Source organism: Dichomitus squalens, assembly GCF_000275845.1.
Source record: "Dichomitus squalens LYAD-421 SS1 unplaced genomic scaffold DICSQscaffold_48, whole genome shotgun sequence".
Taxonomy (NCBI): domain Eukaryota; kingdom Fungi; phylum Basidiomycota; class Agaricomycetes; order Polyporales; family Polyporaceae; genus Dichomitus; species Dichomitus squalens.
Genome location: NW_006766930.1, coordinates 194,716 through 220,844, shown reverse-complemented (window position 1 = coordinate 220,844; position 26,129 = coordinate 194,716). Strand labels below are relative to the sequence as shown.

The 26,129-nt window shown below is 54.4% G+C and overlaps 9 protein-coding genes across 9 annotated transcripts; 7 read left to right on the top strand and 2 right to left on the bottom strand.

The window, feature by feature from the left end:
• Positions 1–45: 45 nt before the first annotated feature.
• On the top strand, positions 46–1,778 carry DICSQDRAFT_91710 (kinase-like protein). Its single transcript, XM_007369404.1, has 6 exons — positions 46–360; positions 416–520; positions 577–1,033; positions 1,090–1,150; positions 1,211–1,366; positions 1,425–1,778. Exons 1-6 carry the CDS (start codon positions 109–111, stop codon positions 1,687–1,689), a joined length of 1,296 nt encoding a protein of 431 aa, XP_007369466.1. The 5' UTR covers positions 46–108; the 3' UTR covers positions 1,690–1,778.
• A 799-nt stretch (positions 1,779–2,577) lies between these two features.
• Positions 2,578–3,684, top strand: DICSQDRAFT_182967 (uncharacterized protein; the record flags this gene model as incomplete). Its single annotated transcript, XM_007369403.1, has 2 exons — positions 2,578–2,747; positions 2,811–3,684. Coding segments are annotated over exons 1-2 (1,035 nt in total), but the record flags the coding sequence as incomplete, so codon positions are not given.
• DICSQDRAFT_157147 (uncharacterized protein) lies at positions 3,678–5,669 on the top strand. Its single transcript, XM_007369402.1, has one exon. It carries the CDS (start codon positions 3,741–3,743, stop codon positions 5,517–5,519), a length of 1,779 nt encoding a protein of 592 aa, XP_007369464.1. The 5' UTR covers positions 3,678–3,740; the 3' UTR covers positions 5,520–5,669.
• Positions 5,670–8,089: 2,420 nt separating this feature from the next.
• DICSQDRAFT_91707 (60S ribosomal protein L10) lies at positions 8,090–9,525 on the top strand. Its single transcript, XM_007369401.1, has 5 exons — positions 8,090–8,332; positions 8,391–8,629; positions 8,694–8,939; positions 8,994–9,143; positions 9,222–9,525. The coding sequence occupies exons 1-4, from the start codon at positions 8,243–8,245 to the stop codon at positions 9,067–9,069; spliced, it is 651 nt and encodes a 216-aa protein (XP_007369463.1). The 5' UTR covers positions 8,090–8,242; the 3' UTR covers positions 9,070–9,143; positions 9,222–9,525.
• Positions 9,526–9,623: 98 nt separating this feature from the next.
• Positions 9,624–14,974, top strand: DICSQDRAFT_163225 (uncharacterized protein). Its single transcript, XM_007369400.1, has 7 exons — positions 9,624–10,033; positions 10,172–10,379; positions 10,436–10,515; positions 10,564–11,104; positions 11,311–12,662; positions 12,717–12,918; positions 12,982–14,974. Exons 4-7 carry the CDS (start codon positions 10,927–10,929, stop codon positions 14,625–14,627), a joined length of 3,378 nt encoding a protein of 1,125 aa, XP_007369462.1. The 5' UTR covers positions 9,624–10,033; positions 10,172–10,379; positions 10,436–10,515; positions 10,564–10,926; the 3' UTR covers positions 14,628–14,974.
• Positions 14,975–15,300: 326 nt separating this feature from the next.
• On the top strand, positions 15,301–16,365 carry DICSQDRAFT_68443 (uncharacterized protein; the record flags this gene model as incomplete). Its single annotated transcript, XM_007369399.1, has 4 exons — positions 15,301–15,533; positions 15,595–15,824; positions 15,882–16,246; positions 16,315–16,365. Coding segments are annotated over 4 exons (879 nt in total), but the record flags the coding sequence as incomplete, so codon positions are not given.
• Positions 16,366–16,470: 105 nt separating this feature from the next.
• On the top strand, positions 16,471–17,181 carry DICSQDRAFT_34172 (uncharacterized protein; the record flags this gene model as incomplete). The annotated part of the gene is made up of 1 exon (XM_007369398.1): positions 16,471–17,181. A coding segment is annotated over one exon (711 nt), but the record flags the coding sequence as incomplete, so codon positions are not given.
• A 183-nt stretch (positions 17,182–17,364) lies between these two features.
• DICSQDRAFT_111185 (alcohol dehydrogenase) lies at positions 17,365–19,092 on the bottom strand. Its single transcript, XM_007369397.1, has 7 exons — positions 18,993–19,092; positions 18,899–18,935; positions 18,784–18,845; positions 18,582–18,731; positions 18,125–18,527; positions 17,832–18,071; positions 17,365–17,769 (listed from the first exon to the last, which is right to left on the bottom strand). Exons 1-7 carry the CDS (start codon positions 19,067–19,069, stop codon positions 17,434–17,436), a joined length of 1,305 nt encoding a protein of 434 aa, XP_007369459.1. The 5' UTR covers positions 19,070–19,092; the 3' UTR covers positions 17,365–17,433.
• Positions 19,093–19,341: 249 nt separating this feature from the next.
• On the bottom strand, positions 19,342–22,110 carry DICSQDRAFT_182962 (HCP-like protein; the record flags this gene model as incomplete). Its single annotated transcript, XM_007369396.1, has 4 exons — positions 19,342–20,233; positions 20,298–20,870; positions 20,930–21,838; positions 21,919–22,110. The coding sequence occupies 4 exons, from the start codon at positions 22,108–22,110 to the stop codon at positions 19,502–19,504; spliced, it is 2,406 nt and encodes an 801-aa protein (XP_007369458.1). The 3' UTR covers positions 19,342–19,501.
• Between the last annotated feature and the right edge of the window lie 4,019 nt (positions 22,111–26,129).

Below are 26,129 nucleotides of genomic sequence, written 5' to 3'. Positions count from 1 at the left end.
TCGACGGGCGTCCCGGACGAGACGGCTCTTGCTCCGCTTCTGCTCGTCCGCCATGCTAGACACCCTCGGCCCTCGCGCTCTCTGCACTCTTACTGCTCCACGCGACCGATGGATCACAACCTGCTCGTGTCTGACCCTATGCGACTCTACCGCGCCAAGCGCGACAGCGCTCGCAAGCGGGTAACGGACAAGTACACCATCCTCGGCTTCATCTCCTCCGGGACGTATGGCAGAGTCTACAAGGCGCAGAGCAAGGACGTCGACGGGCGAATACATGCCATCAAGAAGTTCAAGCCCGACAAGGAGGGAGACGTCGTGACGTATACCGGCATCAGCCAAAGTGCAATTCGTGAGATCGCCGTCCGTCTTCGTTCCTTCATCCTCCTGTGCCTTTCTATTCACAGAAGAGGGTCAGTTGAACAGGGAGATCACGCACGAAAACGTCGTTGCGCTCAAGGAAGTCATTCTGGAAGACAAGTCTATCTACATGGTGTTCGAGTATGCCGAGCACGACTTTTTGGTACGTTCCAAGGTCAAATCTTGCGCATCCTGATGAGAAGCTGAGGCCTCCTGCAGCAAGTTATACACCACCACTCGCAAACGTTGCGGCAGTCCATCTCGGTGGCGGTTCTCAAGTCGCTGACGTACCAGCTGTTGAACGGCCTGTTGTACCTGCATGATGCACACATCATTCATCGCGACCTCAAGCCGGCGAACATCTTGATCACCTCGTCCGGCGTGGTCAAGATCGGGGACCTGGGTCTGGCACGGCTGACCCATCAGCCTCTCATGCCGCTGGTGGCGGGCGACAAGGTGGTGGTGACGATCTGGTATCGCGCGCCGGAGCTGCTGCTCGGTGCGAAACATTACAACAAGGCGGTGGACATCTGGGCGGTGGGATGTGTGATGGCGGAGTTGGCGAGCCTGCGTCCGATATTCAAGGGAGAGGAGGCGAAGCTGGACTCGAAAAAGAACGTGCCGTTCCAGAAGGACCAGTTGCTGAAGATTTTCGAGATATTGGGCACGCCGTCAGGTAAGTGGCGCACGCTGTTGCTCAAGGACTGGTAGAAGATGATGGTTTGTAAACAGAACGCGAGTGGCCAAAGGTCAAGGACCTTCCGGAATACGACGGCATGAAGCGTTTAGACCAGTAAGACGATCGTTGGGCTGGAAGTGTCAGTGATTGTACTGACGGACGGGTGGTGTGCAGTTACAGCAACCGGTTGCAAGAGTGGTGTCAGTCTCGGATGCCTAATGGGGCGCAGCTGTTGAAAGAGCTGTTTGCGTACGATCCAGACAAGCGGCTGACGGCGGGGGAGGCGCTGCAGCACCGGTGGTTCCGAGAGGAACCGTTGCCTACTCGAAAGTACGTTCTTGCGAGCATGGGTGGATTAGGTCAGACGGTGACTGAATGTTATTTGCAGCGCGTTCGTATCGCTGTCGGCTGAGCGTGTGCCGCCGCACCGGCGGATTACGCAGGACGACGCGCCGTCGATGATGCCACTGGGGGCGGGGGGGTCTCATGTGCAGGGGCAGGTGTCGCAGATGCAGGCGACTGCGCAGGCACATCTGTCTCAGCAGCTGTCGCACTCGCACTCGAACCAGTCGGGGAAGGCAGGGAGTGCGGCGAGCTTTGCTAGTGTGAGCGGAGGGGGAGGGCCGTCGCGGAAGAAGGCGAGGCTGGGGTAGATTGAATATTACAGTATAGCATATGCACACCGCCATCTTTGCTGTAGGAGGCCGAGTGTGCGAGTGTAAGGACCCATATATATGTAAGGACGTGAGTATGAGGATGTGAGTATGAGGATGTGAGTATGAGGACGTGAGTATGAGGACGTGAGTATGAGGATGTGAGTATGAGGACGTGAGTACGAGGAGTCTAGTGTCCTCGGGACAGACGACGCGTCCACGCGGTGCACGTGACCCCGACGCGTTGAATGAGGTATTGGGCGCTAGAATGAGGAGACGCCCAAGCGTGGCGGGGCGCCTACGCGGGTTCACGCTGGTCTGTCGTCGCCGTCCTCCTCCTCCTCCTCCTCCTCCTCCTCCACCACCACCTCCTCTTCCTCCACCTCACTCTCACCCCGCGTGTGTTTGTCGCTTATTGCTGCGACACAGATCTTCTATGCACGCGTCAAGACAGTATGGAGACTCGTAGCCTCGCCAGTATGTCCTAACCACCCCCAGCCTTCACTCCCCACTCACCCTCAGTTTCCCCAGTTCGCGTCCTCTACACCATCAACTCCGCCGAGCCCTATATTCTCGCTCGTACCGCTACCGCATACGAAGTTCAGATCATTCCACCACGCCCTCCCCATCTCTCCCCAGACTCCCAACCCATCTACGGCAAGATCCCTCTCCGTCCCTGTCTCCATGTCGTATGTCAATCTAGGTCTGTCTTTCTTTCTCTCGTTTCTATCTCCTCTGTGCTCATCAATACGCCGTTCTCAAGTCCCGAAGTGGTCCCCGCCGCCTCCCGCGACTTCACCGTCTACGTCATTGATCCCATCGAGTCCCGTGAGTCTCCTCCCTCGACAACTAAATCCGCCTAGTCTAAACTTCCTCCACATACCAAAGACCTACGCATGCCATTCTCCTCTCTCTCAGCCCCTCCCCCTACCGTTGCCGTTGGCCACGGTTGGTTGTCTGACGCCCTCACCAATGACAACTCCCCCTTCATCCTCGGCACTCTCTGTTCCGATGGTATCTATCCCGATTCAATCGAGGTCATCTTCTCCCTCAAACAGGTGCCCATCTTCCTTTTGTCTTCTCAATTTTCTTTCCCACTGATCCCCTACCTTCCCTTCCAGTTCCCTCGGCCTCCGCCTTCTCGTGCAAACTCGTCTGTCCCAGACAGGAAGCCTACCAAACGCACTCATGGCGCCCTTTTCACCACTGATCCACTCAGGTGGCCCGCACAAGAAAAGCTAAAGGCCAGTGACCATCTGACACCGCCCGTCATCCAGGACCCTTTGCTTTCGGGTTTCAACCCGTCTCTTCTTCCTACCGTCCTCCCTCCTGTGAAGCAAGACACACCCTCACAACTCTCGACCCTGCCGAACCTTACTATGTCTCTACCCGCAGTCCACCCTTTGGAACCACCCTCAGTCGCGCCGCAATCTGCGTCTCAGGGGATACCCGCGCAAGTCCTCCTCGCCGCTCTCGCTGGCTCTCAAGAGAATCACCAACGACTCCTCTCTCTCATCGGCTCCATCGACTCCACGTCCTCCAATTCAGAGCCGAGCCCTGAACTGGTGCAGATGATCCGAGCGCTGCTTTCTTCAGCCGCTCCCTCTGTCGCACCTTCGGCTACAGTTCCTTCGCCCTCTGTCTCCGTGACCCACGTGTCGTCAAGTGTCCATGTCGATCCTTACACACCGCTTACGTTCTTGTCTGCCACCGCTCCCTCATCCGCGGCTACCAGTTTCCCCGCGGAAGCCTCCCAATCTCCTCCTGCAGTCATCGCGTCCGCTTCCTCTCCACCCACCACCGATCATACTATCGATGACGAGATCATGGTGCTTGACAAGGAGAACGTCAATCCCGTCGCCTTCCGCCGAAAGGGCAATGAGAAGGAGAAGCCAAAAGAGACTGCGCTTCCTCAGCATAGAACCTCTGCCCTCCGTTTGAACCAGTCCGAGCCAGTCCTGCGTAGTCGTGCCAGTACATCCGAGAACGCGACCCAGTCTTCAGTCGAGTCAGCTGGCGTCAACCCACGCAAGCGTACGCTCAGTGATTTCATGGAGGAGCGCGAGCGCGAACGCGAACGAAACACGTCACGCAAACGCTCAACCAAGGCTGCGCGAAGGCCCTCGACTGGCTTCGGCTCAGTCCTCTCGTCTCGGGGTATTCATGCCAACGGCGCAGTCGACGCAGTCGATAACAGCTCACGTTTGGCACCGCACACAGCTTCTGATCCTGCTTGGGACAACACGTCGTCCCATCATGGTGCATTCGCAGTAGTGCCTTCTACTTCCCCTCCACGACGGTCATCGTCTAGCACGAACCCGTCGGCTCGACGAAAGCCATATGTCGTCCCCGACTGGGCACGAACCACCACGGCTACCCTTCCTCGCGCGGCAGACGGTTCCTTTCTCACCGGAGAGGGTGAGCCCTCGGAAACATCTGCACGCAAACGTCCCTTCAAGAAGGAGAAAGAGAAAGCCACGGGCCCCAAACCTCGCAAGTCGCGCGCCACAACCTACAAAAATCCTTCCGAGAGTATCGAGGAACGCACCTTCCATGGGCCCGCCACGCTGACCCCTCCGCGTACCGCCAGCAGTGGAAGTCCAAGTGCTCCTGCCGATCCCCCACGCCCTGTCGTCGCCTCCTCTCCAGGGGCATCGCTCTTCCCTATGCCCTTCGCGCCATCATCTTCCCACAATGTGCTTGCACCATCTGACAACATAGAGCCACCTTCAACTCCAAATCGGCGACGAACGGTTGGTAGCAACCCCACGACCCCAGAGGATGGCATTGGCTCCCTGTTCACTCCAGAATCGAACCGCGATCCTCGGACCCCTCGGAAGCTCCCTAGTCTCTATAGCGGATTTAGCATGTCTCCTACTCGTTCACTCGTTCGGCGTCATCGTACTCCGTCTAAACGTTCTGGTCAGCCTACGAGCTCTCGAAGCGCTAGCTCGGTTCCTGATGCCCCTTCAGCGGCTCAGCACGGTGGCAATCATGCAGAGCCGCCATCCGACGATCTTGACATACCATTGGACTCGATCCCTATCGCGAGCAGCGATGGCGAGTTCGATGTGGGCTCGCAAGATGGTCCATCCGATTACCTCGACTTCGGTCAACCGAAGCGGCGGACGTTTGGACTGCCACCATCGTCTCCATTGCCCCCTTCCAGTCCCATCCTAACCCCTTCTGACGCGGACGACTGGGACTCGGCTCAAGAACCAGACGAACATCAACATGATGAGACCCAGAACGCGATTTGCCTCCCTCAATTCGAGATCAGCACAACAGAAAACCCGGACGAATGTGCCAGCCCCACTTCTGAACAAGAACTTCTCGCGCTGTTATCGCAGCCACACTCGGATATGTTCTCGGACTCCGCGTTGGGGGCCAACTTCTTTGACGATGAGTTCCTCACTTCAGTCACCTCCACGTCTTCGGGCCACGTCGCGGATTCTGGTCAGGCGCAATTCCTCCAGGGTCAATCTTTACCAGTCGACGGCGACAACGGGTTCATGTCTTCGTCAGCGCTCCCCGACTTCGGGTTCGACAACGCTTTTGACCCGGCACTCTATGGAAGTACAGAATTCTACGGCGCCGAGTCGGTAAACGACCACGATGTAAATGAGCTGTGGGCATTTCTGGCGCCCGTTGCTGGTGACGGTCTCATCCCTTTGGACAACCAAGGCGAGTTCCGAGCCACCGGCGGGAGCGACGCTCCCTTCTCCGAGAAATATGCGCCGTTGCCAGGGAGCGAGCAAGCGCAATTCGCGATCGACCCCCTCAAGATGGCGGAGAGTATTCAGGGCTTGTTGTCAGGGTGCGCGTTGTGAGAACGAAGTGCTCTCTTCTAAGGTTATCCTCATACATTATGCTCGACGCCCCGTGTGCCACGACGTCGCATGTACTGTCGCCTTTTGGACCATGTCAATACGCTCTCGACGCATTCACTGTAGTGTACATATATGATCCATGTTGTTCCACAATTCTGTCGCACCGTAACGACTCCTACATTGATATATCACCTACATAGCATTATATACAACATGTTGACATCGAATACATCTCTTGTTTCTCGTGATGTCACGTTTAGGATGGTCCGCTGCCGCTATTGACGAAATCAGTAGAGGACATGCAAATTGAATGACCGTATTGCGAGCGCGCCTGCCACGAGGCATTCGTGATTATCCAGTCTCGAAGGTTCTCTGATTAGATAGAACTAGCATTTTGACCTTTGACTCGTGGGGATAGATATCCTTGTTGAAGAGAATGAACATGGATGGCGATGCATGATTACCCAAAGTCCATCTTGTGGATACAGACGGTCACCAGGGAGAGGAACTGGTTGTTGAACACATCTCTGATTCGGACCGCAACACTCTAAGATGAGTCTGTCACAATGATCGCTCGACCGACCGATAGACACTGGTACTGCCGACGTGACCTAGAGCAGCGGTCCGATATGTCAACGGACGGCAACAATCAATACACCGGGCAGGCGCACTCTAAAGACATGAGCGCAAGCCTCTTACTTGTGACAGCCAGACGACGTTTTCATGAGCAAACCGCTGCAGAATCCGCCAGGTTGCTCGCTCGATATAATATATGAAGAATACACAAACTCAAGTCGCGCGGCCCACCATGTGTCGTACGGACGCCAACTAGTACCCATTTCAAGCCTCAAAATGCCCCCTATCGATACGCAACCTACTTAGCTATGTCCGTGAGATACAACCCAACAACCACGGTAACAAAAAGCTACATGGGCATGGACAGCATATAAGAATAACAATTCGTGAGTCGTCGTCACCGCAACAGCTGCACCGTTCAACAGCAACACTGGGGACTGATCCGAATCGAAGATCAGTACATAGGCATGAGGTAGAAGTAACACGCTCACCCGCAACATTCGTCACAACACCTATCGCAACAGATGTCGTTGCAGCATGGCTTATCGTAACGATGCAGAAGACGATTGTAGTACACGGGCGGATTGCGGTAGATCATCGGGGGCTGCGGCAAGGGTTGCGCATATTGCGGCCCATAGAGGGGCACCATGCGCATCTCTGGTGCTGAGAGCCGCGCGCACCTGATCAACTGTGTGTGGTGTGCTTCAGGGTGGATCTACGCACAGTGGTCGTAGTAGCTTCCGGAATAGCTCGTCGGGCTATAGACCGGCGACATGACAGGTGAGATAGGTCGAGGATAGTAGACATTGAGAGGACGCCGAGGGCTGCCGTAGTACATGGAATGAATGCAGCCCGTTGACTCGACAAGGGCGTACGATGGTGGGGGCGGAGGACGACTCAAGGACGCGTGGCGGAAGACGTCCAGACTTTTGAGTGTGGACGCGCACGCTTGCAGAGATCATCGGTGGCATATCTGGACTGGTCTCAGACCGAAGGATAGCAGGAACAGACGCAGGAAGGCTTATATGAAAGACACGCTGCAGCGTGGAAAGAAGAAACGCTGGAGAACGGGCAGGAGAAGCCCTTGCCGGCGACAGAGGGGGGCATATGAACACACGTGGACCGGGCATGTGTACCGACGGACATCGAGACGCCTTCGAGGACCTATAGCTAATTGAAAGCATACGGTAGCGTCCCAGGGTGGAATCAGCTGCGGCACAAAAAAAGACCATAGCAAGCAGATATGGGTGGCTAGAGAGTTCAAAACCGGTTGAAGAAGCCATCATGCGATGCTGGGAAAGATGGGAAGAGGTTCGAAGCGCTTGGGAGGCAGGGGCCCAGTGAGGGTCCTTAGCTGTCTTCGTGGATGGGGAGGACGTGCCTTGAGAAAGACGTCGAAGGAGATGCCCAGCCCTTGAGGGTAATTTCCGCTCAGGATCAGGTATCGAGCAAGCGCAGGGAAGATAGTAGTTGGCTGTGGAAGGGTTAATTTGGTGAAAATAGCAGCACGATGTTGTACGTACACGGATGTAGGACGGTGAGATTGACTTGAGTGGGCTGGGCGGGTGACTCGGTCGGTTCATGCGCTGTCGGAGCCGGGCAGATTGGTAAGAAAGTGGGGGACAAGTCCGATACGCCTGACCAAGGGCGTCGATGACAAGCAGGGAGCACACGCAACGGTCAGGAAGGACAATTGATATTGCAGCAAAATCCTGTGGCTAGCGTTGTTCAAGCATTAAGTGAACGTCGGCGTTGGGTACAAGGGAGCGAGTGCTCGCCGCGGACAACCTCGGACCGATCATCAGACTTCTGCCCAGCCCCTAGCTGTTTCCATTTCGGGAGGGGGCTTAGTCCTCCGTGCTGACCAAAGGGGGATGCCGCGCACGTGGAGGAGACGCCCGGGGTTACTCATCGTCGGGTTTGTCATCTGCAGAGGACAGCGCGTTCATAAGGACCCAGCGTCGGTGCGCTTGCCCCACCTCTCCCTGTTCAATCGCCACCGTGAGTATCCCGTTATGCTGGCCCTAATCATCCTCCCCAGCGTATATGTCGCGTTTCTGGCTGGAATCGCGCCTGCGGGACGATGGATGCGCTCTTGTGACTTTGGATGACGCTCACATCCGCTCTGCTTACTTAGGCTAGTCGCCATGGGTCGCCGTCCCGCTCGTTGCTACCGCTATTGCAAGAACAAGCCCTACCCCAAGTCTCGTTACAACCGCGGTGTCCCCGACCCTAAGGTTCGTTAAGATAGCTATACACTGTCACACAGCTACTTACCCACTCACATCTGATCAGATTCGTATCTTCGATCTTGGTCGCAAGCGTGCCTCCGTAGACGAGTTCCCATACTGCTGCCATCTCGTTTCCGATGAGTATGAGCAGCTTTCCAGCGAGGCCCTTGAGGCCGCTCGTATCTGCGCCAACAAGTACGTAACCAAGACCTCTGGCAAGGACTCTTTCCACTTGAGGGTCCGTGTCCACCCATTCCACGTCCTGCGTATCAACAAGATGTTGTCCTGCGCTGGTGCAGATCGGTACGTCTCCCTGCGTTCGACAAACGCCTCGTTTTTCACGAGACTCACTCTGTGGATCAAATAGTCTGCAGACCGGCATGCGTGGCGCGTGGGGCAAGCCTTACGGTACCGTCGCTCGTGTCAACATTGGCCAGATCATCCTCTCTATCCGCACCAAGGACTCAAACGCCGCCGTCGTCCAGGAGGCTCTCCGCCGTGCCCGTTACAAGTTCCCTGGCCGGCAGAAGATCATTGTCTCTCGCAAGTGGGGCTTCACCAACGTGAATCGCGAAGATTATCTCAAGCTCAAGGAGGAGAAGCGCGTGTTGCAGTATGTTTATTATTCCTCATTGTTATGCGCTGCATATTCTAACGCCTACGGTAGGGATGGCGCTTACGTCCAGTACATCCGTCCCCGGGGTAACTTGGAGAACAACCTCCGTGCCCAGCTTCGCGCTTGATTATGTCATGTATACTATCCACCATCCACAACATCGGTGTTGGTCTGTACTAGCGATGTGTATCGAAGTTTGACGTGTGTGCTAGTCTGACCTTGTTTGTGATATGGCCGTTGACGTCCTTGCCTCATATTCACTACGTCATCCTGTCTCAGTGGTTGATGGTTAGGGGAAACGGGGCATATATCAACTTTCATCCTCGTCAATCAAGCTTCTTTCTTCCACTCTTCCCTTGTGGACGGGGTTTCTGACTCCAAGCCAAGAACGCAGTGGATGCGTACATTACTCCATATTTCCGTAGACATCACTTGTTTCTGGACTGGTTGCCTCAATGACACCATTGTCTGTTCCTCCGCTTGATGTTTGTCGCGTATCATCAGTGTGTATAGTATCGACTGTACATGTTATGGATACGTATTCACCGGTCATTGGTGGAGAGTATTCCAGCGTTGATGATTGTTGCCGCAGCCGGTTTCCCGGAACAAACGATGAAATCATATCAGACGCGGAATGAGAGCAGTCCGGGAAGTATTCATTGACGACAGAGATTTTGGTGCGCAGGTATGGTATTGATTCACAGAAAGATCTCTGAACACGACCTACCCAACTGCTATGTAGGTCGTATGAACGCATATAATCATGATTTAGTGTATGTGGAAACAACTGTGCGTGGGCACCTACGTCCCATCACCTCGCCTGAGCCGGTTGAACTTGGGGAGCATCTCCCTCAAGTACTCGGCATGTTTCCTGCGCAAGTCCATCTCCTGGACCTTGCCGCGGCCGCTCCAGATACGTCGTTCAGCAGAGGGACCGTATATGGTGGTGTAGTCGTCGAGCATCTCATCTTCTGTCGGTACGACGAGCACTCCTGCTCCAATGACGCAGTATGAAGACATGCGCAGAGTGTGGTGGACACGAGCCCTGGTGCAGACTGTGTTGCAGTTGCCGACGGTGGGCGACTCGACCCCTGCAAATGGACATGAGTATGTCTGCCGGAGGCTGAGCGGTGAAAGAAATGGGCACAGACAAGCAGCGACAGAACGTAGCATACGCCGCGGTCCTATCGCTGTCATGCGAGACGACAGAGCAAGTAGATGGCACTCACTGCAACCGATCTCGAACAGATTGTCGTCGCCTATCCGCATGACTTCCTTGCGCCTACCACGGGTGAATTCCCAGGGAGAGAGGGAGGTGGAGGGGGCAATGGACGGACCGGTTGACGATGATCGCACCCTCCTCTATGATGCAGCCCGAGCCGATGACGATGGGGCCGGCTATAGCGAAGATAGTGGCTTTGGGGTGGACAATCGTTCCTAGACTTGGATGAGTGCACGCGCGAACGGACAGGGGAGGGGCATGGGTGGCTTGCCGGCACCGATGGTGATGTCGCCTTTGAGCTCGACATCTTGGCAGACGACTGCCTTGGAATGTATCGTGAACTTGTCCCGACTGGGATCATCGTCAGCGACCACGGGAGAAAGAGGACTGCGGGCTTACATTGGAGGCATGTGGGACGGACGCGTCGTTGAGGTGAGCAATCGTGTGCGTTGACAAGACCGGGGTTGCGAAGAAGACCGGTGGACGACGAGTGTTGTGTGCTGAGGGAGGGCGCAGCAGGGAGCCTCGTGGAGGACGAGTGGGAAATCAGGCAGCTCGGACGGGGCCAGGGTCGGCGTCGTCGCCTGACGGTGGCTGCTGCTTGCCGACTGCTCTCTTCTCTTCACCACCCGATACCCCCTTCCCCTTCCCCGTCTCCCCGTCCTCCCTTTCGCCCTCCTCTCGGGCCCACGCCCTTCCCCGCCTCCCCGAGCCATCTCTTTTTCTCTCTCTACGCTCCACGCCCCCTCCGTCCAAACAGCGATGGCCCCGACAACTCCTGCTCCGCCAGGCCTCACCGAGGCAGCGCGAAACTCGACTACCCACTGGCAAGACGACCTTCAGTCCTTGTTCGATCACGCAAAGGACCGCTTCGCAGATGTCGTATGGGAGCTTCAGTCAGACAGCGGTAGCGGAGTAGAAGAGGTCTGGGGCCACAAAGGTGCGTCGCCGCTGCTCTCTCTTCATCCTCCACACTTCGTTCCTCCCACACCTGTCTGGCTCAGCCAGTCGGTTCATGTCCTGCTCCTCGTCCATCGACGGTGCCAGCACCTACATTGGGCGAGGTGGTCATTTGCCTTGTGTTTCGCTCTTCGAGTTCATCGATGCATATCATATCAGCCCTCTGACATGAGGTCAATGTTGCAGCTGTCGTGTACGCTCGTGCACCGCCGTCCTTTCAAGCCCGGTATTTTTCCTTCAAGCCTCCTCCAGCCGCCTCCCCCTTGCCATATTCTTCTTCCCCGACTGGCACGCTTCCTGCCCAGTCTGCACTCTCCTTGACTCTTGGCGTCGACTTCTCCTCTCCTTCGCGTTCTCCTTCCCCCTCTCCCTTCCGTGTCACGTCCCCTTCCCCTTCGACTCATGCTGGTGCTCTCCTCCGTCTTCCAACTAACATCAACCCAACACTCTTCTCCAATGAGCTCGAATACCTGTACACCGGAAAGGGCCTTCTTGGCCACGCTTTCGAGTTCCTTTTCGACGCCGCCGAGAACTCGGAGGAGGGCGATGGCGAGGAGGCCAGACTAGACAAGCTACGGAAAGACCTCGTGTTCATGTGGCGATCGCGACTCTACTCGGACGTTCGCATCGCCCTTACCGGGACCTTTTCATCCACTAACCACGAGAGTACTACTGCGATCTTCTCTTCTCACCGTTTCATCCTTGTCTCTCGATCTCCCTACTTCAATACCCAACTCCTCCAGTGGGCTGCCAAATCCACTCCTGGCGAGCCCTTGACGCTAAACCTTCCCTCCCCTCCGTTCACACCTGCATCTCTTCACTTTACGCTCGGATTCATCTACACGGGGACACTCATATTTTCCCATCGCACCTTCGACCTCGACACCGCTTTCCACATCATGCGATCGGCCACCTACCTTGGTCTCGACACCCTCTATGATGAGATTCAAGCGCGCATCGTCCAGGAGATGATGCACGGTCTCTTCCATGCCTTCCTCGAATTCTCCGAGTACGAGGCCATCACTGGTGGCAAATGGGGTACAGGGGGTTGCCGTTGTCGTCAGTGCGCACGCCGCGCCCCGCGCGTGCTCGAATTCTCCGTATCTGAGGACGTCAAGAATCCGCACCTAGAACGTGGCGCTCGTCGTGCACTCGTCGGTCTCTTTGGAGAGGGCTGGTGCACCTCTGAGTTCGCTGCGCTACCCCAGAAGACCCGCGATAATCTCCTCAAGGGCTTGGGTAAGCGCACGACACCGATGAATGTCTTCGCGCTCCTAGCGGCATCTCAGTCTGCGCTCAAAAAGCTCGATACTGTCATCGAAACCTGGGGCGAGACCGTGCGAGACATGGTCTTGTCTGCGCGCAAGACGATCGACGATGTCGTATGCTCGCGGGCAGTAGAGTGCTTTGAACAGCCCGAATGGATCGAGATTATGGAAGCCGACGGTGTCAGGTTTGAGGATGGCGAAAAGGTCGAGATGTTACTCGACTCTCTACGCAGGGGGCTCAACGAGAAGAACGCCGCGATGGCGTACCAGGTTCGTTTTTCTGACCTTTTACTTCCTTCGGCTGACCAAACACGCCTTCGTCAGGCTGTCGTCGACTCCGTACTGTTGAGACCCCACCCGGCCGATCCGGAAGCCGCTTTGTTATCCTCAACCTCGCACGTTCGCGTGCAGGTCGAGCAAGCGCGCATGGACATCGTGCGTTACATCCGGCGGCGCTGGCTCACCATGAAACAAGACGATGGCTTTGCAGGCCTACACAGCTGGGCTGCGCAAGAAATCGCTCAAGGCATGTTCACTCACGCGTTCCTATGCTCGACGCCTGCTGATGCACTGACCCGTTCGCGAGCAGAATTGGACCTCAAAAACGAAGATGAGCTCCTGATGCCGTCGAGCCCATCCTCGACAGCCAGGGGCGGGAAGCTTACCGTCAGGAATGGGCCTGCATCCAAAGCAGATGATTCGGAAACCGTTAGTCTGCATTCGACACGCAGCCTTGCCAAGTCTGTGGCAGGCAGCAGAGAGGTCGCAAACTCCTCCGCTGCGTCGATCCGCTCAATCGCGCGCAGCTCGCACTCCACGACCTCACGTCTCACCACTACTACCGTCTCTCGTCGTGTACCGCTCTCGCCGAGCAGCCTTCGGCCGGATTCGAAACTCACTCCTGCTAGTAACACCCCTTCTATTTCACGCGTCAGCCTTGCGAGCTCGGAACGAGCAAAGTCTCCCTTGTCTCCCAGTCCAAGCCCAGTCCCTCGAAATAGCCTTTCGACCGCGAGCGTACGGAAGAGCACTGCGTCGTCCATACATTCTACGGCTGCTGTTGATCGAATCCCTCGACCCAAGTCCGTGGCCGCCTCAATCAGATCTACACGATCGACTGCTTCGACTATCCGCAAGGGTGGCGCAGGCCCTTCCACTCCCAGAACGGTGTCCGGTTCCTCTCGAGCTTCATCCGCTACCACAGCAAGCGAGAACTCCACCGCGTTCGAGACAGCGCGTTCGGAACTCACGCCAAGTAGTGTGGGGAGGACGCGCAAGACGTCTGCATCATCCGCGATGTCGACATCGAGTGTCCACACAACGGGTGCAAGCACCCCGCGCATACCTAAGCGTCCGCCGTCGGTGGACTCAAGGACTACACCATCTGTCCGAGGGAAGCCAATTGACACCTCCAAGACTGGTCCCGTGGCAAAGCGAACCGCCTCTACCGCATCCGTGCGCTCGACGATATCGACCAAGTCCACGGCTACTCGCAAGTCCACCGCACGATCGGTGTCGGACGCTCCTGCGTTGCCCTCCAAGTCGTCGACGCCTGCATCGAAGGCGAATGGGAAGCCCCTGCCTCCCGAAGACGAGGAGGACGTTGTTGGGACGATCAAAGCCAAAGCCAAATCTCCGGCTATCTCTCATGAGAAGCAAGCAAGTGTCGTCTCCTCGAGCAGCGTATCGACGGTCCGGGAGTCTCTCAAGCGAAAGAGCTCAGCTGACACGATTCGTGAATCTGCTCCCGCAGCGAAGCAACCCCGCGGCGCGACACTCGAGATTGGCATCCCTTGCATCATCTCATCGAAGAAGGCTCGTTTCCGCGCGTATGCGAGGTATATCGGAGAGGTCGAGGGCGAGCTCGGACCTTGGGTGGGCGTCGAAGTCCCGATGAATGATGCTTGGCCAGGAGACAAGCTGGACGGACGCCCGTGGCACGATGGGACGTGGGGTGGCATACGCTATTTCGACATCGGGGCTGCGTCAGAGTGGGACTTCGGGCAAGACACGATGGCTCGGAGGCGGAGACATGAATGGTCGAGCACGCTCGGAAAGGACGGGATGAAGGGCAGCCTCAAGCGCGAGGGCGATCAGCTCGGCATCGATCGTTCGAAGAGACTCCGGAGCGTATCGCCGGCCGTGTCCGACATGTCCACTTCGGAGTCGCGAGGACTATTTGTCAGGCCACAGCAGGTGCTGTACGTCGTGGACGCAGTCGGATCCGATCTGTGATAGCGGTCCGGTACTTGGCCAGGTGCTCGCGTTTCTCTTTCGATTGGCGAAGGCATGGGATGCAATTCCAGATACCGGTCGTCGGGTTGTGCCAGTGCATCATGTCCCCACATTTGCGTGCCGATTTTCCTGTATGATTCGCGCTTTACTATGGAAGTTGAGCCATCGTATACCATCGTATTCTACAAGGCCATTCATAGGCATAGTTGGAGACAGTAGTAGCTTCGCAGGTGCTTCCTTGTAATGTTCGCGCCATCCGCCCTTGCTGACTCTCTTGCTTGTATGCGAAGCACTCACTGGAATCCTATATCGACTACTGCTACGCGTCCTGGAATGGGAGGGTTATGGACCACCGTATGCTGGGGACGACCGCTCTGCAATCGAGTCGCAACTTCTCGTCTCATGCATGAGAACGGTTTGTGACCGCCATCATCTGAACGGATTAGGAACGTAAATCCGGGACGTTCCAACCCGGAGATATTGTCTTATCTCTGAACGGTAGCCCCATGATGGTCTTCTCCACGGGCTTCTTCGTCGCGATATATATACTGTCACCGCGACAGGTATTCGCTTCTATGCTGTACATGTGATGTCTTTGTGGTAGGATAAAACCCTGGGTACGCCGAGGTGTCAGCTTGTCCAAGGTGTGGTTTTTTCGCCTCTCGTATTCCTCATGCGTTGTCTAGCACTGACCACGGCGAAGCACTGTATATCTCGATGGGCAATCCGCCTACGCCAAGCCTTTCGCTCCAACGATGCATTTCTTGCGTACATTCGTACTGAGGGGAATGCATCAGGCGCGCATTCGTGGACGAACGAAGATTTGAAGCCATCTCCACCGCATATGGTGAATTGGCAGTGGTATCACTTCTGCTTGTTTTGGTTTGGTGTAGGCTTTGGCAATTGGTGGGTCGAGATCCTGCCGTTTGCCTTGCTGTCGCACTCACGCATATCATCTCTCTCACAGGACCCTCGGTTCCAGTATTGTCGGTGCTGGGCTCACGTCGTGGCAGGCTATTATTGTCGTTTGGGTTGCAGCAGGAGTGTCCGGATTATGCATGGCCTTCAATTCTCGCGCTGCTGCAAACTACCACGTCGGGTACCCTGTCGTGCTCAGAACGTCGTTCGGCATGTACGGTCACTACTGGCCTGTCATCGCTCGTGGGGCGTGTGCCATGCTCTGGGTGTCTGTGTTGAGTAAGACCGTCTCCTTACTTCAATCCTGCCCCTTCATCCACTCACCTTCATACTCAGACTTCCAAGGTGGCGCATTCGTTTCGACGATGCTTCGTTGCATCGTTGGACATCGCTGGGACAATCTCGGCGCGCAGTTTCCTCCACCTGTAGGCACTACTCTGCAACGCTTTCTCGGATTCCTCATCTTTTGGGCCGTGGAACTGCCCTTCTGTTCCCTACGTCCAAACAGGCTTAGATGGCTGTACACCCTGAAGGCGTGGCTTTTGCCCCCTTCCGTGATCGGTCTTCTGATATATTGTGTGGTGCAAAGTCGTGGTCGCCTCGCATCCGACGCAGATTTATCAAACGTAGCTGCACGTCCAACCGGCTCAGCACTGGTTTGGGTGATCGTCGCCGCCATAAATTCTGCAATGGGCAATTGGGTACGTGCCATGATTCGAGCTATTGGTGTATGAAGGCTGCTTCACACTAAACGTATGTGAAAATGCAGTCCACCTTCATTGCCAACATGCCGGACTTCGCCCGTTACGCTACAGACCCGTCGGCTACCATGTGGACGCACATCGTTTTCGTCCCATTTCCCGCAGCAATTGTGAGCGAACTCAGATTTGCCTATACTCTAGCTCACCGCTCGGGACAGGGGGGAATGATAGGCATATTCGGCACTTCTTGTTTGCAAAAAGCATGGAGTGTAACTCTATGGAACCAGTGGGATGTTTACGACGCCATCCTCGAACATTCCTGGACAGGACCTGCCCGTCTAGGCGTATTCCTCCTCGCCTTCTCCTCTGCCCTTTTCAACTTCGGAGTCATTCTAGGCGCGAATCTGCTTCCTTTCGCAAGCGACATCACCGCACTCTTCCCTACCTACTTCAATCTCACGCGTGGGATGTGGTTCTGCTGCATCATATCTCTCACACTGATGCCTTGGAAAATACTGGCCTCCGCTCACGGTTTCTTGGCGTTCTTGAACGGGTACGGCATCTTCATGGGACCAACCGCTGCCATTATGATTACCGACTACTGGATCGTACGCAAAGGCAACATTCATGTCAACGACGCCTACTCTTCCGAGCCTGGATCGCGCTATATGTACAAGCGCGGCATCAATCCTAACGCTGCAATGGCGTATGTCGCGGGGATGATGATACCTGTTGTGGGGTTCATCGGGACATTCGGAGTAGCAGTTCCCCGTGGAGCGGCTAGATGCGACGATATTGGGTGGTATGTGAGCTCAGTAGTGTCTGGCGTGAGCTATCTCGCGCTGTGTCGTCTACGCCCTCTCGCGAATGTGGATGCCTCAATGGGCCGCGAGGTCTTAGCACGCGAATTTGCGTCAGAACGTGAAGCGGTTGACCAGGTGGAAGGAGCGATGGGACACATTATAGAGGAAGAGGTGGGCAAGAAGGGCAAAGAGGAGGTAGAGGTGTACTGCAGAACGCTTGACGTGTAACCGGACAATGATGGTGCGTGGTCCAAGAACCTCCCAGAATTCCGACATGATTTGATACATGGGACTGATAGGCATCTCGCGATGATCGACGTGTCAACATATATTCTTTATGCTCCGAGGCACCCGCCAGTCGGGGCGCCGTGTCGGCTAGAGTAGTCATCGCCATGGATCAAACAGAATTTTGCCACACCTTCCCTTGTCAAAATCCTCGTATGCATCCGGTGCTTCGTTCAAAGGAACGATCTTGTCGATCAAACTTGCTTTCTCCCCGACACTCCCGAACACATCCTGTCGCTTGAGCAAGATGTCCACTGCTATCGGGAACATCGCTCGGACAGGGCAGCGACCAAAATCAAAGGAGACATTCTTGTCGTAGACCCCTCGTCCGTTGAACGGCAGAGGGGGCTCCTGGTGCACGCCAACCGAGCTGATTATCCCGAACGGTCGCACGATCTCGTAAGACAACGTGAGCGCGTTGTTGTTTCCTACGACCTATTGCCAAGATGAGTCAGCGCACGGAGACGACGGGGAATAGCTGACGACGGTGCGAATACCTCGAGAACTGCGTTGCATCCGGCGCCGTCGGTCCACTCCGCTGACAGCTTCTTCCCATCGTCGATGGAAGCGACAGCGAAACGCCCAGTCCAGGCTTTTCCGCCAGAATGAATGGTGTCATAGACCGCCTCCATCTTGCTGCGACGGGACTCGAGTGGGTCGATCGCGATGATTTGATACACCAACCCTTGACTCTCCGCTAGTCCTGACAACATGTCGAGCAGACTGACAGTCGCGCACTAATCAGACAGATGTCAGATACCAAGAGGAACCACGTAATCTCCGTACGTACAATCCCTACGGGCCCTAGTCCTACAATACCGATGGTAAGAATCCGATCTTCTGCTTGCAGCCCGACCGATGTTTGGTCACGGGCGGTAACTCGATGGGCGACGAAACCACCAAATGGATATTTTGCTCCTATCAGAATTGGCGCAACCTTCGGATGTTGAAGTGCCTGTATAGCTGCAAACGCTCCAGTCGGTAGTATGTCTGCAAGAAGCAGAAGAGAACTATCTGAGAGCGTGGATAAGTCCGGTACTGGTCTCGAGGACGACACATGGTGGGAGTTGAGGCTGAAGAGGGTCCCGCCTGCCTTGGGTATACGGATGTATTGTGCCTGACCTCCTGGAAGAGCGGGAATGCCCAACAGGCAGGAGTGCTTGCATCGACACGTGAAGCCAATGCGACAGAAGCTATGCGTCATGTCAATTCTAAAGGCCTATGCATTCATGAGGAAGAAGACGAACTGGCATTCCCCGCACGAGACAGTGAATGGAGACACAACCTTGTCCCCTACCTTGAGCGTCGAGTACAATTCAGGTCGACCAATTGAGTCAGGACAGAAGCTCGAGCCAAGTGCGACGACTTCTCCGACAATTTCATGGCCACATATCAGGCTTCTTTGCGTGTGAGTATGACCGGTCGAAGCCCAAGATGCTGTAGACGTACTCGCGATCAACGTCTTCATGCCCTCGGTAGATATGCAAGTCGCTTCCACATAGTCCCGCTAGCTATGACGGCGAAGGTTTCAGCTGATAACGTCGGGGGTTTTGTGTTCACATACTATGACTTTGACTATCGCATCATCGTCGTCAATGATCCTAGGAAGGGATTACCGGTGACCGGAGCGCCAGTGCTTCCGCAGACGATTGACTTACTGTGGGATCGGAGCATCTTCTACTCGGATGTCGTACGCTGGAGGATACCATCGCACCACCCTTTGCGTCCCGGACATGATGGCCTTCGGTTCTACACCAGAAACTGCGGAGTCGCAGATGATATAGACTTGGTGTTCAGAGCATCACGATCACCGGGACTTTCGGCAGAGCCTACTGATCTCGCCATCGGCTCGCTGACAAATCAATTTAGGGCGAGCAGCCGGGTAGACTGCTTGTGCAGCCCGAAGCCTCTTCTCTCTAAAGAGCGAAGGTCCAGCCTATCTATATAGACCGAGTCCCTGTGAGTTGTACAAGTAGCAATCGATGTAACAGTCACCCAACTCAGTGCCGTTCAATTTGTCTAGTGTACGCACGCTATTGAATACAAAGGAGACATGGGGATAAAGTCCTAACCTGCGTACCGATTCCAGAGTGTACTAACATATATCAGCAATAGTCCATGAATGAAGACGGTGGCTCGCACACGCTTCCTGCTATACCATCGACTCTTACATGACGACACAGTTCGAATCGTCTTCGACCTTCGTAGTCGCGACGCCCATCTCTGCAAATGTCTGCGGACCTTTCGTGGGTGGTCGCGCTGGTGGCTGCACAGCCTGAGGCGCGGTTTGCGATGGACTCTGTGTCTGAGGAGTGCCACCAAGACGACGCAGGGGCGGAGTCCCCGCAGGTCGAGGTGAGCTTGCAGGCCCAGGGCCGGCTGATTGGAGCCGTTGATGCTGGGTTTGGGGCTGGCCGGGAGGAGGAGCATTCGGATGTACGTTGCTGTTGTACGGCCGAGTACTCATGCCAGCGGGCATCGGTGATGTGGGTCCACTGGATGGACCGGACGCCCTATGTGGCCCGCTTCCGTATTCGTCAACACGAGGGAGAGGTGCAGCCTGTCCTAGATTCGACGGAGAACTCGTCAATGGCGCATTGTCATAACCTGGTGGGCCTGTTGCGGCTCCTGCAGGGTGTGCCGAAGGTCCTAGAGGGCCGGTACGCAATGAGTTTTTCCGAATGTTGTTGACAATCTGAGTGCGGCGCGCTGCAGGCATAGGCTGCGTCACACTAGCCGGGCCCTGGACGGCCTCAGAGCGCTGTTTCGCCTGGGTTCGCTTTCGCACAAGCTTCGAGTCCGTAAGATTCTCGTGTTGTTCACGTGAAAGGGTTTGAGGCGTCGGCTGAGCCAATGCCTGCAGGCGCTCTGTAGCATCCGCATTACCGTGCTGCGCGGCCTGCCGAGCCAGGGATAACAATCAGCCTCTCGGGTTGATAATCGTGCATAGCCAAGTGACGCACCTTTTGATACCACTTGCGGGCGGCGTCGATATTTCTCGGGCCACCCACGCCCACCTCAGAATAGTAGCCGAGTGCAAACTCGGCGCTCGGCAGACCCTTGCGGGCTGCTTTCTCTGCAAAAGTCCATGCCAGACCCTCGTCCTTATCGAACGCTCCCTCGGCACCGCACAAGAACCACTTGGAAAGTGCCATGTCGGCCTCAATCTCCCCTTGCTGGCTGGCGAGGGAATAGTACTGCACGCTTAGGAGGGCATCGAATGGGAAGGGTGGAGTCGCGAATTCATACGCGTGACCAAGCTTATATTGGGCAGGAGCGAAGTTGAGGTACGCCGCCCGCTCAAGATGTCGACGTGCTTCCTCCGGAGGCGTTACACCAGGGGGAAGGAAAGGTTGGAAGAGCTGCGGGGGAATCGACACGTGCGAGAATTCGTTGAGGAGCAAGAGGCCATAAACATACGCGGGTTGCGGCACTTCGATCGTAGCGAGGGTCGCAGCGCGATTGAGCAGTGGAAGCGCCGCCTGTGGGTCGGCGGTGAACCCAAGTTGTCCCATCAGATGTGCCATGCCAAGACGCTGAGGGTGCAACAGTCACTCGAGTTTCTGTCGTCGCCAGAGCATGGAGCAGTACTCACGTAGAAACAGCTCTCCACGCCATGCTTCGTACCCCTCTCAAAGCACTCCTTCGCGTGCTGAAGATCCCCGAAGTTCTCGTATTCGCGCCCGAGCTTGAACCAAGCGGCGTGGTAGCCGGACTTGGCGGCTCGCTCGAAATCCCGGAAGGCAGTTCTGGGGTCGTGAGGGATGAACTGTGGGTAGATTCCCGTCGATGCGCACATGGCACGCATGTAAATGGCCTCGGCAACATACGGAGGGAGGGAACCTTGTGGCTGTTGGGAAGCAATCTGTAGTAGGATGGGGATTGCGACGTTCACGAGCTTTTGCAGCTCGGGGTCATTGATCTGAGCAGGTCCCACGACTGGGTCGGTAGATGTCGGGCTAGAGCGAGCGTGAAGTTGCTGCGCACGATCGACGAGGGAGAGAACGTCTCGGCACCAGACGATCTTGCGGGAAGGGTCAGCATTTGGCTGCTGGATTGCGGTTTGTTGCACGGAAAGAGTGGCAAGGGTAGGAAGTGGAGCGGTGAGGGAAGGGGGCCCATCGCGCGCGCCAGAGGGACCGGAAAGCGGAGATGAGGTACGGGGCCCCAGGGTCAAGTTCGCGAAAGAGCCTGACAAACTTCTCTGATGCTCGTGCTGGGCACTGGAAGGACCGGGGGAAGCGAAGGGCATCGGGAAGGAGGGCGTCATGGATTGTTGAGGGGGAGGAGGCGACCAGGGTGACCAGTTCGAACCCTGGGGAGGAGGCAGAGGGCTAGGGCCTCGAGACAATGCAGGTCCTTGGGGAAGATAGCCGAGGTAGTCGTTGGTGGGAGGAGAAGTAGCAAAGCTGCCCGTGAACGCAGGTTGGGGATAGGAAGCGTTCAGGATGTGGCCTGGCTGAACAGGTGGCACGGACGCTTGCTCATCCAAGGATTGTGCCATCTGGGACAGGTGGAGGGGAAAATGTTGGTGAATGCGAGCGGTAGAGAGGGGGGGAAGAGGAGCAGCGAGATGGTACGCACGTTCTTGGGAAGATCGGGCTGTAGCTTGTGAGGACGGGGCGCCACGAGGGGGTCCTCGTAGTGAGGCCCAGATGAATACTGATCGGGATTGAAGTCGGGCGGGAGAGGAGGCACGGCGGGAGGAGCGTCGTCCTGACGGTGCGGGGCGTCGTAGTCGTCAAAAGGTCGTGGTGGGACAGGAGGGGCAGCCATGTGTTATATTGCACCGAGAGGAGACAAGGCGAGAGGCGAGGCTTAGAGGGTCGGGTTTTGTGTGGCTGGAGAGCGATGTCGAGGCTGTTGTCCGCAGCGGACGCGGGCGAGTTGGGCAGAGCTGAGGACGGCGGAGAGGACTATTTAGTACGAACCCATCAGCACTGCCAGTGCCCATCGATCCCGGCACACGCTGCAGCGGCAGCTATCGCGACATACACAGCTACTTCCCAACGCTCGACGGTCACCGCAGGCGCATCTCCGAGAACGATCCCCAATTGACAATGCATGACAAGCACATTTCATCACATTGGTCATCCATGTGCTGCTACTAAGGCCCTGGTCGGCTGCAGCCGATCTACAAACCGGCGTCGATTTGGGTCTCCAGGACCATGCGCGCTCTCCGTCTGTGATCAGGTCACAGCTTGTCACCCTAGTGTGACCTACACATCAGCAAAAGTGCATCATGAATGGCCTTGAGTCTGCATAAATCCCTTGGTATCCATTCCATATCAGTGTGAAAATCAATTGGGCTGAGGGCCAAAAGTTGTAGTGAATCCCCTTAGCTCCTAATTCAAGTAGGTCCCATGCCTGTGAAGCTTTTTAAAAGAAATTGAGCCAATCAAAGGCAAACAAGACAGTCGGTTGACTCAGTTTTGTGCAATTCCTGTAATTCTATGCACTCACACTCAATCACTTGTACTCTCGGTGGCAACTAGGTATATGCATTATTTCTGTGTTTAGAACCTCCAGATGACGCATTCAAAAGGAGTAAGACACATATATATTGTGGTGACATAGAGACATAACAGCATGACACATATCTAGGGTACAGTAAGGGTAACAGAATATATATATACAACATTCATAGTAGGGTTGAATGTGTATACAGCTCATCTTGCAGATCAATCCACAAAAACCTAGAGTGAGATCCTCAATGATCGGGATCTGTGGATTAGTGTCTAAGGCTGAGCATAGGTTACCTATATGTCAGAGTTTTCATATGCCACATGACCTGGGGATCATGTGCACCAAGGCAGACACTCACCTCAACCACGGACAACTTGTATCGGAAACTGAAGCAGCCGGATTCAAACCCCAGATCTTGTGAAAGCTGGGAGTGCCCATCATCCATCTGGAAAAACAGCCTTTGCGAATTGACGCTAATTATCACTATTCAGATAATCTCATCTATATTAGCAAGTGTTAGCAGAGATGACATCTACATTAGAACTACTATTCAGATGCACTTCTTCAGTAGTGCAACTAAGCACTAATTAGTATACTTGGTACTAGTTATAACTGCTCTTCACTATCACTTTTTCTACAGTGCCATGTAGTGCCAACATGATACTACTATAGCACTACTGCAAATGTGGTCCTCTAATTTTCGCTATTTTGCACTACTATAGTACTATTTTGCACTATTTTAGCACTACTCATTTAGGGGAGACTCAAATAAGATGATGATCCTTTATTTATAGCTCATAGTTCTCAACTCAAGCATTACACACCTCTATAGCTGCAAAATCACCATGATAGCTGCCTTATATTTGAGGGCACAACTCAACATACAACTTGTTATCATGTATAGGATTAGGCTGTCAGCACAGCATTTATACCATGAAGCATACTCTATAGCACACTCCATATTATATATATAGTCCCAGACATTACACATATGCAAGCCTCAGCAGGTGAATCTCAAGGCGAGGTGTCACCACTTTGTCTAAGTCTAGCAAAAATGGATATATATGGTACTTGTGAAGAATTTATATAAGCTCTGGTGGTGCAGTGGCATAGAGCACCACCTTGGAACAGGTGTCATATGAAGGTGAGGTTGAGTGTTCAAGACAGGCTGAGGACATATTTTTTTCAGCACTTTAAATGCATCTGGGGCTTATAAACAGATGATTTTGAGGGCATAGAAAGCATCTCTACACCAGTCAGAAATCATAGACCCACTCTATCCACTACTATCAATGTCTACTGTAGCACTATTTCCGTCTACTATAGTGCTACTTTGCACGAATTTGCATTAATAGTGCAAAATAGTGCAATTATTTTTGGGGACCTCTCAATTTTGCACTATTTTTCACTATCCAACTACTGTGTCTATTAAGAGCTAATTTGTACTGAATAGGTGTAATTCGCAAAGGTGGTTTTTACAGATGAAGATGTGTATTGAGCAAAGTATCTACAGAGCAAAATACACAATGACTTATCTGGAGACAAGAGGTCGAAACTAGAGTCTCTAGGTAGCAAGGGATCCAGCTATATACAAGAAACGAACTGTTGAACTTGGACTTATCCGGTTCGGACTACACGAGGCTATACGTCTCCTAGCGCTTAGCTGTGGTCGCTTATGTAGTATGTTATCATATTTGGGACTCTCTGCTCATGTACTGTAGCTATGCTTCCGGACTCTTCTGGTACTGTCTAGGACAATCCGTACTACTCCAGAATGGTCTAGACAGGTCTATGCCTTACTCATCCCTTACTCATCCTATGGTGTGATACATCACAATTCTTTCGTCGTTGTATTATTCATTGCACTATAGTACACGTGACTAACCACTCTTTGATTAGTCATGGGCACTTCTCTGTAGTATATAAGGACTTCAGATTTCGTCCTCCCTCTTCAGTCTTTCCTTACTGACTGAAGAGTGAGTACTTCGTTATATCTACCTCTAACTTGTAGTTACTTACTTAACCTTTGTAGTCTTGCTTCGACTCTAGATACAGTTCGTTGCTGAAATATAGTCTTTCTTTACTGACTAAAGATCTTGCTTTGACTCTAGTCGGATCTAATCTTTGTCTTCACAGCCCCGAGTTTATCATGAACAATGGGCACTAAGGGACAATGGCGTTGCCATGGGCACAGAGTACAAGGGACACAGGACAATAGCGAATGGGAAAACAAGGGAGCTGTTGTCCGTATGCAAACAAGGGGAAACCACACTGAATAGAGAATAAGGAGTGAATATACAAGGCAGTGGTCTGAATCGGAAGAGAAATGTTGTGCCATGGGGGCGGTTTGTGACAGTACACCCCTCCAAAGGATAGTGTCCTCATGATTGAGGCTTTGAAGGGAACTTGGCGTAAAACTTCTTGACCAGCTGAGGAGCATGCACCAGGTTTTCTGCCGGCTCCCAGCTGTTATGCTTGTTGCCCCAGCCTTTCCAGTGAACGTGGTATTGGAGCTTTTTCCAGCAACTGAAATGCTGTCACAAACCGCCCCCACGGGGCTACATTTTCCTTTTGATTCAGACCCCTGCCTTGTATGTTCACCCCTTGTTCTCTATTCAGCGTGGTTTCCCCTTGTTTGCATATGGACAACAGCTCCCTTGTTTTCCCATTCGCTATTGTCCTATGTCCCTTGTACTCTGTGCCTGTTGAACAGGTACTGGTTTACACAGCTTGCCTAACACAGCCGTCACAAAATATGGAATGGCACAGCCGGTTACTGCAATAACCAAGGCTGTACTACTCATGTGGTTGTCACAGTTTTCTCGTGCCACGTGACCTGGGGGTCATGTGTACTGGGACAGACGCTCACCTTGACCGCGGACAACTCGTATCAGAAAGTGGAGGGGCCAGGATCGAACCCCAGACCTCGTGACGGTCAGGAGTGCCCATCCTCACTCACAGGCAGGTGACTGATGTGACAGCAGGAGCACTTACTCATTGGGAGGGGTCCGGACTCGGCACGACTCAGGTATTAGTCGTAAGGTCACCATGAGGCAGGTCAGAGGGTAGGACATGAGGCAGAGAACTCTGACCAAATGATGGTCAATAGGTACCTGGTCTGTGCACCATTGTATTAGTATATATAGTAGGGAGTCTGAGGCAGGAAACCTCAGACTTGATCTTCTCGTCGATTCCCCATCTCCTCTGTAGGTAGCTAGCAGCCCTACCTCCCTCACTACCCCTTCTAGTCTAGGGAATACATCTCTTCACATCTCTTGCTGTGTCACCTCTGGTTGCTTGGCTTCTCAGCACCACTCTGCATCAGTAAG